At 40.0% G+C, this 17,106-nt stretch overlaps 1 protein-coding gene across 1 annotated transcript in view; it reads left to right on the top strand.

Annotated features, from left to right (window-relative positions):
- Positions 1-4,076: 4,076 nt before the first annotated feature.
- The window catches only part of POLN (DNA polymerase nu), a 197,903-nt gene continuing 184,873 nt past the window's right edge, over positions 4,077-17,106 (top strand). The window contains exons 1-2 of the mRNA XM_030563754.1: positions 4,077-4,812; positions 9,325-9,521. Coding sequence (XP_030419614.1) covers positions 4,321-4,812; positions 9,325-9,521 — 689 coding nt within the window. The 5' untranslated portion in view covers positions 4,077-4,320. The remainder of the gene's footprint in view (positions 4,813-9,324; positions 9,522-17,106) is intronic.

The raw sequence follows: 17,106 nt of genomic DNA, 5'->3' as shown, positions 1-17,106 counted from the left end.
TGGCTTTTGAAAGGAAAAAAGCATGCAGTGAGAATCTGTGAAATGTATGGATAGATTAGAGCCTATAGCTATTTTACAGTGTACTGCCACAGAATTTAAATTAAATTGTCATTTAAGCTGCTTGTCTTTTTCTCAGTTTTTTATATTTTTTTGTTTTATCTGTTAGTTATTGAATGCAGGGTCAAACATAATTTTTTCAAATGTTTGGGCCTATGGGATGATAAATCATAACATTCAGAAACATAACATAATACACCTACATATGACATAAGTGGAGGTACTTAATTTAAATTCATCAAATAGCCATGAGAAGGAGTATTGAATAACCCAAATATCTAAAGCAGGAATATTTTCAATTCATCTTGCACTCACCCCACCTCATGCCAGGGGTTGTGCATCTCCCCCACCCCCACTCTTCTCCCATGCCAGAAGCTGTGTGTGTCTCCAAAGTGAATTTAGTCTCCAACTTGATTGGAAGGGATGGGCAGATGGCTGGAGCCCTCCCTCACATGGAGTAGGCTTTGGGGAAGCAAAGTGCTAAGAGGGAGGAAGGAATAAAACCTCTTTCATTCTCCTCTCCCTCTGGCTCCCCCCTGCTATTTCTTTTCTTTCTGTCCAATAAATCTTACAGAATATCAACATTTTAAACTCCACTGGGGTATGGGCAGAGCTGAGGTGGAGGTTGGAGATAGTGTTAGGATGGAAGGTCAGTTACTGAGCTGGTTAAAGCAGATAAGTGAACTAAGCAGATGCAAGGGGGCTCTGTGTCTCCTCCATTTCCATTTTCCTGTTCGCTGATTCTCTCCCCCACCCAAAAAAAAATCAATAGAGTTCTGCCCAGAACTTTCCTTGAAATTTTGGAATCGATCAAATATGGTGCTCCAAAGTTATTGGGTTACTTACGGACAAACTGAGAAATTCTATTGAGTTGAGTATAGGGCCTTGTTCACTCTGCCAATAATTTTTTTGAAACAATTCAGCAAACGGGGGGAAAAAATTCCATCATGTGGAATGGTGCTGATCCCCACACGGGTCATTAGCAGGGTTGGGATATTTAGATACACGGCACAGACCTCTATTGCCTGAGCTAACTAAGTAGTTGGGAATGGTAGTAAGTTGTTATCCTCTGGACCAGCAACTAAAAGGGGCTGGCATGTGCACTTTGCCAGTGGGTTCCATGTCTATTTACTAGACAGCAGAAAAATGCTGGGACTCTGGAATACCAGTTTCAATTCCAGGTTCTGGAGGGAGATGTTCTCTAGAAGTTATATACCCTTCTGTCCCTGTTCATCCTTTAGGCTTGTCCCTGTCCCCCTTCTGCTCCTGTTCTATTGGCGTCTGTCTTTGTTCTCGTTGCTTCCTGTCAACTACCTTGGCTCCTGTCCTTGTTTCCCCTCTGTTCTAACCTATCCCAGCCTACCCCTGCTTCTCATCTCTTTGCATTTGATGCAGATTGTTCTTGTTCCTCTATCCATCTTGAGCTCTGGTAAGCAGGGGTTGAGAGCAGAGGAAAGAGAATTTCCTTGCTCTGAGTTCTGGTGCCCAGCACCAAAGTGCGCCACCTGCTGCCAGAAGGATCAGTTGTAAATAAAATCCTAGCAGTTTTTGTGGGATAAGGCATGCTCGGGCACTCTGTGCGGATGAAGCATACACAGTCTGGTTGACACACAGGATTTGTGTGCACAAATGGAGCCTTTTGGTGAAGGAGGACTCTTTGGAGAATTAAGGTGCCAGCCTCAATGGGTTAGAATTGTATGTGAATTGCGATTTTTCAGATGCTTATAACTTGCCCAAATGTGAGTGGATTTTTCACATGAATGGGAAAACGCACATCCTTAACACCAGAGACTGACCTCTGCCAAATGTCAAGCCCTTGCAACAGCGCGTGGAGGTATTAATGCATCTCTGTGAAGTTGTGCAGGTTTTTTCAATAATTATCCTAGAAAACAGCTGAATTATTTTAACACAATCTTTTTTTTTTTAATTCAGCCTGAAGCATACAAATGGCAGGGAAAATTTCAGTGCAAATGCTTAAAGTTTGGTGAAGTTAAAAGCAATTGAAAATAGGGTCTTATAAAGGAAAGTTTTTGGAGATCTTAGCCATAGGCATTGCTGCCACCTCTGGCTATAGTATACAAATGCCTTTTTTTTTTTTAAAGGTAATAATGAGAAGATGAATGAGTATAAATTCAGGGAAAAGAAAATCACTTTGGAAAATGAAGAGGCAAGTATATTGTAAAACTAAGGAAAAAGTTCAAAAATATACTTTTTATGTTGTTAAATTTTATTTTCCACCATAAATTTTATTAGCATAAACTGTGTGTGTATTATCAGCAGCAAAGAGTCCTGTGGCACCTTATAGACTAACAGACGTAATGGATGCATCCGACGAAGTGGGTATTCACCCATGAAAGCTCATGCTCCATTATGTCTGTTAGTTTATAAAGTGCCACAGGACTCTTAGTCTGGATCTGTAAAAGCAGCAAACACAGCTATCCCTCTGATACTTGTGTATTATCAGTCACCCATTTGGAAAATAGGCATCCTTCCTCTATCTTTCTGTCTTACCTCTGTCATCCAGTTAGCAGCGGGAGTCTTGGCTCCAGTTCTGCCTCCTTTGTCAGCTCACTCTAATAACTCCCAAGTTGTCTCTATCTGTTTCTCCAGGAAGAAGCTTGTATTACTTTTGAAGTGCCATTTCTTTCCACCACTAGTGTAATATGGGGACTAGGTTTACCTTGCTTCTCTGTGGCTCTTGGGGTCATAGCTGTAGTCAGCCATAGGAGATGAGTGGAAAGGGTATATTGTGCATGTGGAGTCAGCCCTGTCCCACCCCCAAAATAAACACACTCAGAGGAGTATATTCTAACTAGCAGAAGGAGGACTATAGTGAGCAGAGGAGGAAAGGAGACATGCCCGAATTTCTGCTTCCTGTATCCAGCAGGAACATTTTTTTACCCTAGGAGTCATAGCCTGGAACAGTCAAGATTACAGTATTGCCAGCCCCAAGCGTTCAGAATTCATGAGTCAAACCTCCTTTCTTTCCTCCCAAAATGACATTTTGAAATATAGTAAATTAATCGTTTTGTCTGTTGGTCTGCCTTTGAGCCTTTACAGGAGAACTGTCACCCACAGTTTTATGTGTAATACTTGGTATCATAATTCAATTTTACATGCACACAAAGTGAACACAAAAAAATGTAGGACTCTCTGCTTGCTATTTGGCAGTAGAATTCACTCCACTGATTGCATGTTTGGGTGTCGTGCTAAGGATATTCCCTCTCTTTCAGCCTTAGTGGTGTCCTATTGGGAACAGGGGCACTACAATTTTTATAGTAGGAGTACTGAGAGCTATTGAACCAAACTGTAAACCTTTTATATGATGGAAACCACTTCAAGTCAGGGGGCACAGCAGCACCTCCCGCATCCCTAGTTCCAGCACATATGTTTGGGAATGGTGATTGGGGCAAACTCTTTATAATGCCCCCTACTCCATTCATTTCAGATTCATTCAGTTTATCTTCTTCCCTAACCAGATACTATCAGTCAGAACCATTAGCTACATTGATGGCAGACAAGCCACACATAAGAAGACAGATTTTTCTGTTATTTGTGTTTATTATCAACTTGTTCCCAGAGTGTGTAGTCTCAAGCTAGAGAATTGGTTTCATAACTTTGAAGTTAGGGAGCCTGAGGAATAAGCTGAGGAAGGAGAAATTAGTCACATTTTTGGTACCCTGCTTGATAAATGAGGCGAAAGAGTGAATGGGCATGGAAAATTAACTTCCATTTGGCCTCTGAAGACTGTCTTGCCAGGTCATGGATGAAGCACTTTAATATGGATGATAGAGAAGCTTGTACAGGAGCTGCTAATACCGGTTTTGCAGTCAGTAGGCTGTTAACTTTGCACTTTCCTTCAGCCCTGTAATTCACGTAAATATGACACCAACAGCAACAATTGAAAAATAATTCTAATTTTTTATTACAAATAATATAAAGGAGCGGAGTGACTTTTTTTAAAGGGATGCATATTTAGTCTTTATAGTGTTTTCTCTTTGTTATATAATCTTGTTAAATTGAATCTTCTATTTTAATAGAACTCATAAAACGCATCAGGCAGATTTATTTTAAAATGAAAGTAAGACAATATCAACATTTTTGTGTTTTTTCTGCATAAATCATTTTGAAAAGCTTTTCAGGAAATGTTAAATTGATATTTACTTAATTTTCTCACCTATAATAAAAAGGTGAATAATTTATCCACTAAAAAGTTTCTGATTCTTCCAGGAGATCCATGATTCTATAGCTGCATCATTAAATATGAATATCAGCACTGCAGAAAATAGTAGTCAATTAGCCAGTACAGAACTTACGGACAAAATGTTGTGTAATCAAAACACCAAAATAGTGAGCTCAGTATTGCTCACTTCTAGTATGAGCACTTTTATAAATTACCAGGATGTGGACCTACCAAAATGGGACGATATAGAGAGAAACTTGTCAGTACAAAGAAAGAAAAATAAGGATAGTGAAAATAATAAAATCACCAGTCTTAAAAGGAAGAAGGATATATCTACTTATTGCTCATACAAGATGGAGCAGTGGCTACCAGTGAAGGAAGATGTTAATTCACATAAAACAAAGTATGATTGGGCTTCTGAGCAAGCAGAATCACCTGAAAAAACATTTTGTGATGTCGGAAGTTTGGGACACAAGGAAAAAAGCCAGTTAATCACAACTATAAAAGAGGCAGTAGCTCTGGTGGTTACTATGGTATTTCAAGATGGTTCTTCACAGCTGAGCTCGAATCAGGTTAGTGAATAATAATCTGTTTTATTTTATGAATTTAAGAAAATGTTCATACTAGAGCTGTGAAAAATGTTGGAACCAGGATGTTTTTGGGTATCTGTAAGGGACATGGTTGATTCCCAAATTACCACTCACAATGGTTAAGAGTTTTTTGTCTTTCACTACTGATACAATAGCTCTTAATAGCTGCCCCCCTCTGCTGGCTTTTTCTCTCACAGATCAGTTGTCTAGGTATGGGTATACCTGCAACTGCCTCCTCCAAAGGAAGGCTGCTACGACCGACATGCACTTGGTGAATACTCAGGGGCTGTTGGCAGATCAAATGGGAGGACTGTGAACTGATAGTGTTTGTGGCTGAGCGAAAACCAGAGAAAACATCTGTGCGCAAGTTGAATGGCTATATGAAAGCATGTTCCTTTCATGTTGAGTGCGGTGTACCAGTCTTCTGGATCCAGGGAAGGGATAATAGTGCTCAGGGAGACCATGCGGAACTTCAACTTCACCATGAACTGGTTGAGTCCTCACAGGTCTAAAAGAGGTCTGAGACCCCCTTTTGCCTTGGGGATTAGGAAATAATGGGAGTAGAAGCCCTTTCCCCTTAGCTCCTGAAGAACCTCCTCCACTGCCTCTATGGCGAGGAGTGATTGCACCTCCTGGATAAGGAGTTGCTCATGAGAGAGGTCCCTGAAAAAGATTGGGGATGGGGGTGGCAGGGAGGGGAGGAGCCAGAATTGGAGAGAATATCCCACTTCTACCATGCAAAGAACCCAGTGGTCCTATGTTATTTGGGACCAAGCATGGTAGAAGTGGGATAGACGATTCAGAAAACATAGTAGTGTGGTGGATGCGCTATCCTCCTTTTGTCCATCTTCAAAAGGCCTGTTTAGAGCCTGATGAAGGGGAGGTTGGAAGGTTTCCGCCTGCCATTCCTGCCCCTTCATCTATAAAAACCCTGCCTCGGCTGAGGAGGATATGAGCGCTGTTCTTGTGGTTGGGGCTAAAAGTGCTTGTGTTGGATTGCCGATGTATGCATTCCCAACAACTTCATAGTCGCCCTGGAGTCTTTCAAGCTGTGCAGCTTGGAGTCAGTCTGCTCTGAAAAAATCTCCGCGCCCTCCAAGGGAAGGTCCTGCAGGGTTTGCTGCACTGATGGGTATAACCATTAAAACATGTTAATTCACAACTAGATATACTATAATATAAATATATGCTAAATATTATATATAAATCTTTACTAAATTTGATGGCTCTCTTTGCTTACCAGGAGGAAACACTATATTGTAAATATTTTATTTAAGCATTTATATAGCTCAATATAAATGTATTCAGATTCTAAATTTTTACATTTTTATTGTGTTAGAATATGAAAACTTACCATTGATTCTGAATCTATAAGGGACCATTGTGATAATCTAATCCTTGGATTCTCAAACTTCATTGCATGATGACCCCTGTTGTGACAATAATGTTACTACATGATCCCTGGGAGGTGGGGGGTGGGTGGCAGAGCTGGAGCCTGAGCCCTGGGGGGGCAGGGGAGGAGGCTGCAGCCCAAGCCCCATTACCCCAGGTGGGGGTGGAGCTCAGGCGTCAGCTTCAGTCCTGGATCCCAACAAGTCTAATGCTTGCCTTGGTGACCCCATTAAAATGGGGTCCTGATCCACTTTGGGGTCCTGACTCACAGTTTGAGAACTGCTAATCTAATCTGAAGTCCTGTATAGCACAGCCTATAGAACTTACTCGAAATAATTCCTAGAGTATAGCTTTTGGAAAAACATCCAATCTTGATTTAGAAATTGTCACTGATATATTTCTTATTGTACTAGGTGCTTAATTTTGTATTAATGAGTTTTATATCAAGCAGCATTTGAATTGAAATTGGAATTCAATTAAAAATACACAAAACTAGCATTTAATTTAAAAAAAAATTAAATGTGGCTACCTTAAATGTGTTGGATACATAAGGGAAAAAAAAGTAAATATGTCAAAACATACTTTGCATTTAAAACTGATTTATTAAACAAAGAAAGTATTAGCTATAGTTAATGAATTCACAGATCATTTCTGTTTTCCATGGGCTGGATTTTCAGAAGTATTTAGGTACCTAGTAGGATTTTCAAAAGTCCCTAAGCAGGTTAGGTGCCTAACTCCCATTGAAATCTGTATTTTTAGCTGTCTAGCTGCATCTTTGGGTGCCTAAATACCTTTGAAAATCTAGCTCCATGCCCTTCAAGTTTTTTATAATTAGTAGATCTCATTGTCTCTCAGCTGATTTTTGTTTTCCAATCTATAAATAATGTTTTCTGCTTTTTTATCTCCTGCTTTATTTCTCAACTTTGAATGAAATAGTCCCAATGAAGAAATATTATCTCTGCACCTCTTAATTTAACTGAAACCAAAAATAACTAATGCAAAAGCTTTTCTGCACAAAAGAAACTGAGACTACTTATGTTTGGAAAAATGTAAATATCAGCATCCACTCCACTATGAAGACCACAAGTATTGTAGATACTTACTGCAGTACATGGTTTTGTGGCATATTTATAAAGCTTGTATTGATCTTAAAAATAGTCCCCTTCTCCCATTTCTGTGTATACTTTAAAAAACAGCCTCCTTTCACTCACTAAAATTTGAGAAGGCTGCATTTTGATGCAAGTTTATTTTTTAACTTATTTAAAATGTTAATACATTATAGTAATGTTAGGCCATATTGCAGTTATACTTAGTCCGTACTGCAGTTGTGAACAGGTAAGGCGCTTGAGCAGAAGCTCCCTCAACACAAACTCAGAGAGTCACTGGCAGATATTTATTGAGATTTCCCTAACTTGTTGAAATTCACTGCTCTACCTTGGTCCACCAGAAACTTCTGGACAATAAGGCAAAGAACATCTTTTTCCTCCAGGTTTTTGAGAAAGTGTGTGCTGAGAATTGGAAGGGTTAATTTAGTCTACTATTCTCATATTAGTAGTTAAATGTGTATGTATTTATATGCCTAGATGTTATGGGTAGTCTTTAATATTATATAGTATTTTATACTGTGTTTTTAAATGAACATCCAGGGTTAATGACTTAAATTGTAAACTCTTGAGTCAGGGACCATCTTTTTGATTTGTGTTTGTACAGTGCCTACAACAGTGAGGTCTGGTCCATGACTGGGGCTTATAGGTGCTACCATAATAGAAATATGTAATAATAATAATATGTAAGGCTGTCAAGTGATTAAAAACATTAATCACAGTTAAACAATAATAGAATACCATTTTTGGATGTTTTCTACATTTTCAAATATATTGATTTCAGTTACAACACAGAATACAAAGTATACAGTGCTCATTTTCTATTTATTTTTAATACAAATATTTGCACTGTGAAAAACCAAAACAAATAGTATATTCCAGTTCACCTAATACAAGTACTGTAGTGCAATCTTTTTATCATGAACGTTATAAAAGATGTAGAATTATGTACAGAAAAATAATTGCATTCAAAAATAAAACAATGTAAAACTTTAGAACCTACATATCCACTCAGTCCTACTTCAACCAATCGCTCAGACAAACAAGTTTGGTTATGTTTGCTGGAGATAATCGTGCCTGCTTCTTGTTTACAATGTCACCTGAAATTGAGAAGAGGCATTCACATGGCACTGTTGTACCCAGTGTTGCAAGATATTTACGTGCCAGATGTGCTAAAGATTCATATGTCCCTTCATGCTTCAAGCACCATTCCTGAGATATGCATCCATGCTGATGATAGGTTCTGCTCAATAACAATCCAAAGCAGACTGGACCAACGCATGTTCATTTTCGTCATCTGAGTCAGATTCCACCAACAGAAGGTTGGTTTTCTTATAACGCCAGCTACAATGGTGCCATGTGAATGCCTGTTCTCACTTTCAGGTGACAGTGTAAATAAGAAGTGGGCAGCATTATTTCCTGTAAGTGTAAACAAACTTGTGTGTCTTAGTGATTTGCTGAACAAGAAGTATGACTGAGTGGACTTGTAGACTCTAAAGTTTTACATTTTGTTTTTGTTATGTAAAAAAAAAAATCTACATATGTAAGCTGCACTTTTACAATAAAGAGATTGCACTACAGTAATTGTATTAGGTGAATTAAAAAATACTAATTTTTATCTTTTTTACAGTGCAAATATTTGTAATAAAAAAATAAAGCCCTGTACACTTTGTATTATGTACTGTAATTGAAATCAATATATTTGAAAATATAGATAAACATCCAAAACTATTTATAATAAATGTAAATTGTTCAATTATTAACAGTGTGATTAAAACTACGATTAATCACAACTAATTTTTTAATCTAGTTAATTTGTTTAGCATTAATTGCTTGAGTTAATTGCCATTAATTGACAGCCCTAAAATATGTTTGTTTTTTAAATAAATGTAATGTACATAGCACACTGCATCTAGGGAAATGTGGAAATTTCTAGATAGAATTGCATAAAGCTACTCAATAGAAAAATATTACTCATCTTGATCAATTGTACTTATAGGGCCTAGTCTCATCAGTAAGAGGAATTGTTGTGTTAATAAAGAGACAAACAGACCAACTTTGTCCTTCCAAAGGCTCTTCAATTGTTAATCCAATTGTTTGGGATGCCTGTACCAGAAATGATAAGTTCATTTATTTAAAAATAGAACACTCTTCTGTTTGGGAGCAACAAGAACAGACTCATAAGAAGTACATCAGGTGAGGGAACACAGTAATCTCTTTGTTCTGTATGTGTGTAAATAGCAGTGATGTTGATTGTCACTGTTGTCTAATACTACAACAAATGTGTAAGTAGTTCTTCTTTGAGTGCTTATTTGCATGTGTTCCGTTTCTGGTGATGTGCATATGCCCCATGTGTAGGGTAACTATATTTCACAAAGGGAAAATGGGACACTGCGTGGGGCTGCTTGCCCAAGCCATGTCCCCTCTCCCCCTGCATGTGGGGCTGTCCATTCCCTGCCCTCTTTCCCCCCTGCACATGGGGCTGGCCTGTGCCTTGCCTCCTCTCCCCTCAAGCACAGGACTGACCCGAGTTGCTGTCCCCAGCCCTGCGTCTGCCATGCACAGGGATCTCATCTGAGCCCAGCCTGCTCCCCATGTGGGGCTGGTGTCACTTCGCCCGATCCCTGCTGCCCCCCACAAGGCTGGTGTCGCTGCTCGCCTGAACCCTGCCTCCCCCCATGTGGCTGGCATCACTGTTTGCCCGAACCCTGCCTGCCCCCTTTCCCCCTGGCTGGCATCGCTGCTCGCCAGAGCCCTGTTCACCCCCACACACAGACACACGCACATTCCTCTCTGCCTCTCTAGGGGTGCACACCAAACTTTTGCCAAAAAAGTCAAGATGGCTGGGACAGAGCTTAAAAAAGGGACTCTCCTGGCCAAAACTGGACATATGGTCACCCTATCCATGTGCCAGAGATTAGAATGCTTTAGCCAGCAATGTTGTTTGGTTGCATCTGCTCCCCTGGTGACCTCGAAAGTATAAGGAGGGGGGAGGCAAAGTGTCCAACCGGCCCTCCGTTACTTTCAGCTGCTCCTGGATGTGAGACTGACCCAAACAGCAATGCCTACTCTTTTTCCAGTTGCATATTTTATTCTGACTTTGTGAATAGTTAATTATTTAGACTAGGTATTTAGTATAATGATCAGTGTAAAGTTTTAGTAGGTTTCAGCTTTCTCTAGGTTCATTTTTTACCGTGCACAGGAGGTGGGGATGGTGGGTCTGTTGGAACAGAAAAAGCCAGGCTTTAAAGTGAGGGATATATAAAAGAAAAGTAAGGATTTTACAATTCTTCAACAACGAGGACAACTTAATCTAGGGACATCAGGATGAAGTTGTTCCTTTTAGAGAAAGCTATAAGGCTGGTCTCTGAACCAGATGGGAGACAGGATCCTTCTAGTCTGGGATTATCCTCAGGTAAAAGTGTTCCTGTAACTGCCTTTATCTCTGGGGTTCTGCTTGCTCCTGCCTCTGTGGCTGCGAGCAGGGATAGGCATCACACCTCTCAGGAGCACAGACAAAGATCTCTCAAGACTTCCTTAAAAGAAAGAGGATTGGTTCACTTCTTTATGTCTCCATGAAGAAGAGAGCTCTGAAAGCAGCCCCTCCCGTCTCTTTTTAGCAGGAGGCAGCCTGGAAGGCTTCGCTGGTGTCCATGTTATTGGACAATTGGATGGTGAGAGGATCATCTCCAGAGCAGGTGATAAGCAGTGTTCAGTACGTCATAGATCTGTTGTCCAGACTGGGACTGAGAGGGAACCTGGAAGTCTCACTTAATTCCAACACAAAAGATTGTTTATTGGGACTCTAATCGATTCCATGATGGCTTGAGTGTACCTCCTGCAGGGCAGATTCAACAATAGGTCAGAGTTGATAAATGAACTGCAAAACAAATCATGTACTACTTCAAGGACATGTCTCTGGTTTTAAGGTCACATGGCTTCATGTACTCTGGTGACCCCAATTATAGATTTTTTTTTCTTTCATAGATTCATAGATTCCATGACTAGAAGGGACCATTGTGACAGTCTAGTCTGACTATCTGTATAACATAGGCCTCCTAGTGCATATCTTAGAAAAACATCTAATCTTGATTTAAAATATCCAATGACATTACAACCCTTGGTAAATTGTTCCAGTAATTAATTATAATTTAAAAAAAAATTACACTTTATTTCCAGTCTGAATTTTTGCTTATGTTCAACTTCCAGTCACTGTATCCTGTTGTATCTTTCTCTGCTAGATTAAAGAGCTCATTATCAAATATTTCTTCCCTATGTAGGTACTTATAAACTGTAATCAAGTCACCTCTTAATCTTTTGCTCAGTTTAATAGATTGAGCACCTTGAATCTGTCACTGTAGGGTATGTCTTCCAATTCTTTAATCATGCTCGTGGCTGTCCTCTGGACTTGTTCCAGTTTATTAACACCCTTCTTGAATTGTGGGCATTAGAACTGGACACAGTATTCTTGCAGAGCCAAATACAGAGGTTAAAATAACCTCTCTGCTCCTATTCGAGAGTCCTCTGTTTATGCATCCAAGGATAGCACTATCCTATTTGGGCAGTGTCATTCTGGGAGCTCATGTTCAGCTGTTGATACACCAGACTGTGTCTCTGTTGTCGTAAAGGTACACATGTCTCAAGAAGTTTTGAACTCCTTCAACTGGTGGAAAGATCCATATCAGGTCTGCAAGGGGTGTCTATTCTCCTCACAAAGTCAGTAGTGACTGATATGTCATTGCTGGGTTGCTGGCGTGTACAGTACAGGGTCAAGGGCCTCAAAGAGATGCTTGGGTTCATATCAGTGTCCTGGAGCTCAGAGCACTATGCCTTTCCTGTATGGCCTTTCTACCTCATATCAAATATCAGAGTGTACAGATGAGAATCAACAATGCCATCACAATGTTTTATGTAGACATACGTGGGAACCATATCAACAATCTTGTGCAGGGAAGCAATCATTCTGTGGAACTGATGTATCCTGCACAACATAGTACTAACTGTAGATCACCTTCCAGGACTATACAACATGCTGGCAGACAATCTAAGCAGACATATTTCTCTGAATCATAAATGGTCCTTAAAGGATTTGGTCATCAAGTCCATTTTCAATCAGTAGGTTGCACGCTGCATAGATCTGTTTGCAGCTGACCAGAACAAGTAATGCAAAGTATTTTGTTACAAAGGAGGACAGAGTCTGAGTTCTCAAGAAGATGTCTTTCTAATCCCCTGGATTCAGGCCATGTTGTTTGTTTATCCCTCAGTTCCTCTGACCCTCCGTGTATTAAGGAAGGTCAGACCAGACAAGGCCTCAGTCATCCTAATAGCCCTAGACTGGCCCAGGAATACTGGTTCAAAGAAATCAGAAATCTCTCTGACACCTCCAGTATCTACCAGACTTAATTACTCAGAACAATGGGACATTTCGTCCAGTTTTATGGGTGCTCTGCACCCATGGGCAGCCAAGCTCCCCCCACCATGCCCCACCTCCTCCTCCACTTCCTCCCCTGAGAGCTCCATGTCCCCGCTCCTCTACCTACCTCACAGCGCTTCCCGCCTTGCTGCCACCAAACAGCTGTTTGGCGGTGTGCTTGGAGGGAGGGAGAGGAGTGGGAATGTGGTGTGCTCAAGGCAGGAGGTGAGGAAGAGTCAGGGCCGGGGAGGGGATTTGGGGAAGGAGTCAGAATAGGGGCAGGGAGGGGGTAGAGTTGGGGTGGAAACTTTTGGGAAGGGGTTGGAATGGGGGCTGGGCAGGACAGAGATGGAGTCGGGGTGGGGCTGGGGGCAGAGGCTGGTCAAGCACCCACCAGCGGGAGCAGAAATCAGCACCTATGGCTGCCAGGCACAGAGCCTGCCTGCCCACCTGCAGTCAACCGGACTTTTAGTGGCCCAGTAAGCTATGCTGACTGGAGCTGCCAGGGTCCCTTTACAACCGGGTGTTCCAGTGAAAAACCAAATGCCTGGCAACCCTATCATTTGTCCAGAACAAAACCATTCAGAGAGTCCCCTGGGCTATTTATTTCTGTTGCCAAGAGATCCAAGAGTCTGGCAGTCTTGACTCAATCTCCAGTTGGGTATATCGCTGCATAGAGTTATAAGGTGGCCAGTTAAGAACTCCCAGATCATGTTAGGTAACTTTCTATTAGAGCAATGGTTCTCAAACTTATTTTGTTGGGCGCCCCTTCTTTGTGTCCAGAGTCATTTACACCTCCCCCTCTTGCCCCCCACACGCAAGTACATATTCCGCTGCCCAGCACTGAAGGCAGAGTGGAGAATGGGCTGCTGACCGGGCACCAGACTCTGAAGGCATTGTTGCCCAAGCAGCAATGCAGAAGGAAGAGTGGCAGTGTGAAAAGTGATACTGATAAATATGACTTTTCATGGCAGGCTTAGTGCCCCATTGCCACTGTTACTTCTGTGCTGCTGCTTTTGACAGCCAGATCCCTGCTGCTGCCTGCAGGTATGGGACTAGGGGAGTGTCAGGGGTGGGAAGGAGAGCCTGAACCCAGGCTGCCTCCTGATGAAGGATTTGCAGGGTCGGGGGTGGGGAGGAGAAGGAGGAGGAGAGCCCAAGCAGGAGGGAGTCCAGCAAGCAGCCCTGGACAGGAGTTCTGACTGTCTCCTTTATCCCCTCCATCCCACCTCCCAGATGTGTCCTAGCGGGATAATTGTAGCTGATCTATGTAGGGCTACTACTTGTTGTAGTATACATACTTTCACTAGCCAATGCCATTATACTTTAGTTCAGGAATCTCATTCGCATGCCCAGTTTGGGAAGGCTGTGTTGCATTCTCTATTTAATTAGATTTGCAGTACTCTGCTCCGTCTATTACCTACTACTTGGGAACACATGTAAACAAGCATTCAAAATGGAAAGTAAAGTTACTTTTAGTAACTTGAGTTCTTAGAGATGTGTTGTTTACATGTGTTTCATAACCTACTTTTTTTCCGCACTACTGTTGAGACCAATAGCCTGGAGTTGATAGTGGTGCTGGGACTGAGGATGGATGGTCACTTGGTCCTTTTATATCTCATATGGAGAGGGCCTCAAGGTCATCAGGGGAGCAGATGTGACCAACAGATACTGCTGGCTAAAGCATTCTTATCCCCAGTGCATGGGGCACATGCATACAATTGGAAGTGGAACACAGGTAAACAACATCTCTTGAATAGCTCTAGATACTAAAGGTAAGCGACTTTCCTTTCCAATTTTATTTTTCTTGCCTATGGATGATCTTCATTTCTGGAAGATTTTTAATGCACGTTCTTAAAGAGAACATATGAACAGGATTACAGCACAGCTTTTTTAACTCTGTTCATAATTTTTTAAAATTTTTGAATAGAGTGGGTTTTTTTAAAATAGCATTTAAGATTCCTGAGGATAGTCATTAGCAGCCAATAGCAATTTTTATAATAGTTTAGATAAAAATTTCAGTCTAAATGCTAAGATAACGTTTAAAATATAAATCTGTCTTCGCTATTGCCACGTAATTTTAAAGATTGCATTTATTTCTTTTAAATATCCAATTTTTCTAATTTAATCAAATTCCATTGTTGATTTATTTAAAAAATCTAGTATAATATTATATATGTCAGACTTTGGGAGACACAGGACTTAGAATTCTAAGGGGACCAGAATGTAATGTTAGTTACATTTTTAAAATTTATTTGAATTCAGCTAATTTACCCTAATGACTGGGAGGTCTGTTGTGAATTACTGAATTTTGTAAATGAGCAAAAAAGTAAAGAACAAAACAACAACAACTTCAGATTGTCAAAATTAATTATACTTTATAAAGTATAAGATCAGGGACAGGGACTTAGGTTCTGTCACAGTTCTTGAGTTAACTATATCAACAGACAGGTCACTTTATTTGTTTATGTCTCACTCCATCTATAAAATTGTAAATATAAAAGTGCTAGTTATTACTAGTCAGATTCTGCCAGTAATTTTAATGTAAATTATTATTGTTTAGTACTTTCACTGGGCACTGTGCTGTGCAATTCAGAAAAATAAAATAACTTCCTTTTTAAAGAGCTTTCAAAAGTAAAGTTTTAGTAATATGAAATCCCAGCATCAGTTTTTCGTTCAGATTATAAACTGAGCAGGTCATCAGTGTACTACAGTATACAATAGTTCACCTCTGTAAAACCAGCATATCATTTTAATGTGGAATAATTAGCATTTAGACAAAACCTATATCTATTAGTCCACTGTTATTTAAAGCTTTGTTTACTATTAAACACAATCTTTTTTGTCCATAAGAACTCTTTTTAGTGACATCCTAGTTTTGATTCATAGCAAAGTCTACATAAATGTCCCTGCTTTTTATGACTGTGCATCATAAATTCTTAAATACAGCACAGGCAGACAAACTGTAAACAATTTGAGAAAGATGAAAAGTAGTGTGATATGCTTATGCTATTCCCAAGGGATCTTATAGCAATGAGCAGGCTATATTTAAATATCACTTTGTACAGTGTTAAAATATTAACCATTTTATATTACATCATGATTTCACTAATCTGCCTGCATAAACTGCTGATTTAATTATCGTAGCACCGTTAGCATGGTTAAGTTTGTTATGGAGATGCCAGTTGTGTTGAGTTTTGCACTTAAAGTGGGATTTTTAATCCCTTTGTTGTCTAAGAATACATGATATCCTTCCTAAAATTACACTTCTTTGAGTATAGAATTTTCTGAGAATTTATAAGTGAATCTGTTAATTAGTCTAGGAATGGTTGAGAAACGGGCCATTAAAAAATTTAGCACCCGGTGTTGGATTTTATTTGAACTCAGATTCTCTTAATAACAGAAAAATGCAGATGCTTTAAACCTCTCGTATTTAAAACTCCTGACATTTTGTGTGTAGACCACATTTGATGATTTTTTTTTTTAGGATTAATAGTCATTTTTACTATTTTTCTTCATAACTGCAAGTTTCTTCTTCAAGGGAGGTTGAACACAGGACACCCAGCATATATTAACTCTGCCCTGTAGTGATACCATAAGGAGGAAAACTATCTATCTTTAAATATCAGTTTAAAGAAATCTGGGGCACAAACACTAAAATGCCTTAATCATATGATCACTGTATGCTGCCACTACAGGACAAAGTTACATTGCTTTGGATGCTCTAATTGTATTTCCAAAGCTTAACATGTTTGGATTTCTTTTGAGTTCAAGAATTTCCTTCATTTATACTGCTGGGTTGAGTGCTAATTACATCCTGTAATGTATTTTCCTTTAAATTGCTGATATGTTCTATCAACCTGGACTCCATTTTAACATAATTGCTTTGTCTGGGAATATAAATAAATTATACACTATTTTTGGAATGCTTAAACATCTCTTCTGAGTCTTTTAAATTTAAGAGTCACTGAAATATTTTTCTTTGAGTTCTGTCTCTGTGGGTGCTCCACTCCAGGTGACAGTGCGTCCCGGTGCCATTGATTGGAGATCTTTGGTAGCAGTACCTGGTCAGGCCATGCATGTGCAGCTTCTGTCTTGCAGCATCGGTGGAGTCTGTTCAGTGTACACACATCACAACCCCTCAGTTCCTTCTCTACCGTCCTTGCCTGAAGATGGAGCTCGGGGCAGTGCTGTAGTTTCTTCCCCTATTGACAGAAAAATTAGATACAATTAACCCAGATTTACCCTTCCATTTAGATAAGTTAGTTAATAGTTTTTTAAAAAAAAATCTTTTCCCATCATTTTTTTTCTTCAAGTTTTCTGCTCCCTGCGGAACGAAAACCCTGCTTTGTAATTTTTGGTCCACCG

The sequence above is a fragment of the Gopherus evgoodei genome, chromosome 5 (assembly GCF_007399415.2).
Source record: "Gopherus evgoodei ecotype Sinaloan lineage chromosome 5, rGopEvg1_v1.p, whole genome shotgun sequence".
NCBI classification, from domain to species: Eukaryota; Metazoa; Chordata; order Testudines; family Testudinidae; genus Gopherus; species Gopherus evgoodei.
This window is presented reverse-complemented; position numbering and strand designations above follow the sequence as displayed.